The sequence below is a fragment of the Trypanosoma cruzi genome, genomic scaffold, assembly GCF_000209065.1.
Source record: "Trypanosoma cruzi strain CL Brener 1047053516621 genomic scaffold, whole genome shotgun sequence".
In the NCBI taxonomy this organism is placed as follows: domain Eukaryota; phylum Euglenozoa; class Kinetoplastea; order Trypanosomatida; family Trypanosomatidae; genus Trypanosoma; species Trypanosoma cruzi.
In genome coordinates, this window is record NW_001849423.1 from 119,937 (window position 1) to 123,641 (window position 3,705).

Below are 3,705 nucleotides of genomic sequence, written 5' to 3' on the forward strand. Positions count from 1 at the left end.
TGAAGCTCAAAGTTTTTTCGCGCGAGCTCCCAGAAGCACAGCGAAGCCACGGCGTAAGGCTTGATTTTATTCCTCCCTTTTTTTGGATGAATTCGGCTCGAAGCAGGCTGTCTCCTGGTGAGGCAATGTGTGTGCTTCGTGTGCTGCTTCTGCAGCGGACTCGGCTTGTTCCATTTCGTGTGTCCATATCTTTTTTGGAGCTGCCACGGCTGCCGCGGGTATGGCGCTCAGCTGCTCGTAAGACACCCCTGCGGATTTCCAACCATTTGGACGCGGTGGCCAGAAGTGTTTCACACAACGAGGTAAAAGCAGGCCAATCCGCTTTTTGCAGAGCAAAGGTGGCTTTCTTCCGTTGAGGCAGCGTGTTGGCTAGTCGCGGAATGCCCTCATCCATCCCTGCCGAGTAAGGTATTCAACAGTGGTCCGAATCCATGGAGGGAACGGATTTCCAGCTAGAGACGCGTAGGGCGCGATACGCATTCACGTCAGGGGACGAGACATTACGATTTGTGATGCGTTTTGCCTGCGCCAGGTCATTTGCCAGCTCAAACTTCATATCAATTAAAATGGCGGCAAACTTCTCTCCTCCAGTCGTTGTTGGTATATGACCGTCCCAGAGCTCATGATGTAAATTCAATTCACCCGCAATAATCGATGCGGGGCCTAAGCGACGGACGATGTTAATAAATGCGAATTCTTGAACAGTTGCTGGAGGAGGATTGTAGAGATTCGCCACGCAAATGCCGGGACAGCCCGGTGGAAATACACGGACAGCAATGATCTCCAGAAGATCAGTGCCAGGGAGCGTCAGGCGCTCGCACGGTAAAGAGTGGCGCACCAGAATGGCAACGCCACCACCGCGCCCAGTGCGGCCTGGTGGAAATCATTACGTCCAGAGCATGTTGTCGCTACGTTGCTGCGGTTACTTATTTCATGGAGAAGAACGATGTCAGGTGGATGCTGCTCCAGTCGCGCAGCAAATGCAACCCTTTTTACGGGCGAGACGCCTGCAATGCTAAGCTCCCAGAGAGCGATGAAGCCATCCTCCTCGGTGCCAGGGTTCTTGTGGACACCACCGCAGCGTGTGATATCAACGGAGTGACCGCAGCGAAACGGTCGTGCAGTTTTGTCCGACAGTCTGCAGGCAGACCGCTTCACCTCCCCGCACCGAGCATGGCGCGGAACCTTCTCGAGGGGTGAAGTCATCTTGGTCTCCGTCGTGCTCGCAGCAACGCCCTGCTACACAGTTGATATACGCAACCAGAGCCCCAGCACCGCGGCAAGGTGAGGCGTCATTGCTGGAGGGATAGGAAAAGCCGCAGCGCCACCTGCTGTCATCCGGAATTTTTGTCGACGTCTTGATGCGGACGGACGCCCATTGGTTATTCAAAAAGAGGCCGTACTCCTGCGACGCATCCTGCGTTGTGAGAAGCACATCCCTCACCCCAACCGGAGTCGCCCACGCGCCGTCGGTACGCACCAAATCGTCAAGAAAAAAGCAGGGATGCGTCAGGGTGACAGCAAAGTATCCGCTGGAAAGACACATCAAAAAAATAATCGCAATTAGAAGAAGCAGCGCTGCAAGCCACGGGTTAAAGTGGACCAACTAACGCATGGCACACGTGAAAAAAACTTAATGGCCTCACAAGAATAAGAAGCACTGACAATTTCTCAACAAGAATAAAAAACAATATGGGAATAACAAAGAAAGATTAAACTGTCCGTAGTCAAAGCATACCGCCAATCAAAAAAGTGTAATGGATGCACTCGACTAAAACACAAGCAAAGACTCAAAAACAATAAAGTAAAAAACAAAAAGCCGAAGCGTGGAACGACCAGCGCACACACTCTCATTGCTCCCGTAAAGCAAAACACACACACAGGGAGAGAGAGAGAGGTTGCCCACTCAATGCAATAAAAACAAAACAGAAACAGTTACGGTGCTCCGCCCATGCAGTCAGGCAGGACGGCAGCGGTGCGTGTCGTGCAAAAGAGAGCACCAACGGGCCTGCATGGGTGTGCATGCAATATATACAATGGGCACATTATGTGTGTGCTTCGTGGGATGAGGTGAGGGCGAGAGTCCATGCAAGGGGACACACACAGAGAGTGGGTGAAAGACGAGTGTGTGTGCGGGCGGTGCATGGCGCTCTCTCACTCACTCTCACGCGGCCACCACCGCAGCCGCAGCCGCACACACCACGAAACTGATGGAATCAGTGCGATTGCAGAACTCGCACACCGTCCTGCAAACCAGAAGTTTAAAAAGCAATAAGAAACAAGAATTCCAAAAAAAAAAGGAAAAAAACTTAGGCATCTTCGGGGCTCGAACCCGCACCCCGGATGAAATTGTGAGCTTGTTTTGCCACTGAGCTAAAAAAAATGTGGTCGCGCGACCCATTTTCACGTAAGGTGTTAAGTTCGATCTTCGAACAATCGAGCACATTTGCGTTGTCCCCTGGAAAACGAAAGCGACATGTTTAGGGTGCGCCGCCGCAGCGTGGATACATCGATTCGTCGTCATATATCTCTCGTACGGGGCCGCAGCCGCAGCGTGAATACTTCGATTCGTCGTCATATATCTCTCGTACGGGGCCGCAGCCGCAGCGTGAATACTTCGATTCGTCGTCATGTATCTCTCGTACGGGGCCGTCGCCGCAGCGTGGATACTTCGATTCGTTGTCATGTATCTCTCGTCCGGGGCAGCCGCTGCAACTTGGATAATTCGACACGTCGTCATGTATCTCTCGTCCGGGGCAGCCGCTGCAACTTGGATAATTCGACACGTCGTCATGTATCTCTCGTCCGGGGCCACCGCCCTACTCTTTTTTATTCCCTGCGGCGGCCAACCCCGGCAGTAAGGACAAAAAATAGGATCGCGTTTTTTTTAATGCTTTTCCTGTTTGGGGGGGCGGATCTTTGTTTTCTATGATTGCCCCCTTTTTTTGTCTATTCCAGGTTGGTTTTAGGAGGCTTGATGTGACTGCTGGGTGATCGCCGGCTTTTTTATTGGTGATTGCGTATTTTTGGCTTACCGGTGTGCCGCTCAGTGCCGTTTTGTTTTACTTCTTTTCTGCTTATTGGGGCGTGTTGTTATTCGTCACGCGTCAGCACACACCGAGCAACATGTCAAAAAAACAAAACGCAGGCTTCTTCGCCCCTCGCGAGGGCCTCCGCAGCCACAATCCTGTGCGTGCGTGCATTCTCAGCGTTTTAAACACGGCATGTGTGTGCATGTGCTTGTGTGTTTGGCAGCGCCTATAATTGCAGAGCAGCTGTGCGCCACAAGAGAGTCAGAAGAAAGCAACGGCAGAGAGAGGCAGATAGCACACACGCACAAATTACTCATATCATCACACACAAACACACACACGCAGCCCGCGGAATGGGTGCTCTCAACCACAAAACAATGAAAAACAAAACAAAAAGCCGAAGCGTGGGACGACCAGCGCACACACTCTCATTGCTCCCGTAAAGCAAAACACACACACAGGGAGAGAGAGAGAGGTTGCCCACTCAATGCAATAAAAACAAAACAGAAACAGTTACGGTGCTCCGCCCATGCAGTCAGGCAGGACGGCAGCGGTGCGTGTCGTGCAAAAGAGAGCACCAACGGGCCTGCATGGGTGTGCATGCAATATATACAATGGGCACATTATGTGTGTGCTTCGTGGGATGAGGTGAGGGCGAGAGTCCATGCAAGGG

The 3,705-nt window shown here is 52.0% G+C and overlaps 1 protein-coding gene across 1 annotated transcript, besides 3 other annotated features; it reads right to left on the reverse strand.

Annotated features, from left to right (window-relative positions):
• Positions 1-1,386: part of a sequence feature (areas not merged during assembly with more than two copies in the genome that could not be assigned to a particular haplotype) that runs on past the window's edge.
• Positions 1,387-1,698: a sequence feature (haploid, Esmeraldo-like haplotype).
• Positions 1,699-3,705: part of a sequence feature (heterozygous, Esmeraldo-like haplotype) that runs on past the window's edge.
• Positions 2,165-2,794, reverse strand: Tc00.1047053508049.40 (hypothetical protein, conserved; the record flags this gene model as incomplete). The annotated part of the gene is made up of 1 exon (XM_800984.1): positions 2,165-2,794. One exon carries the CDS (start codon positions 2,792-2,794, stop codon positions 2,165-2,167), a length of 630 nt encoding a protein of 209 aa, XP_806077.1.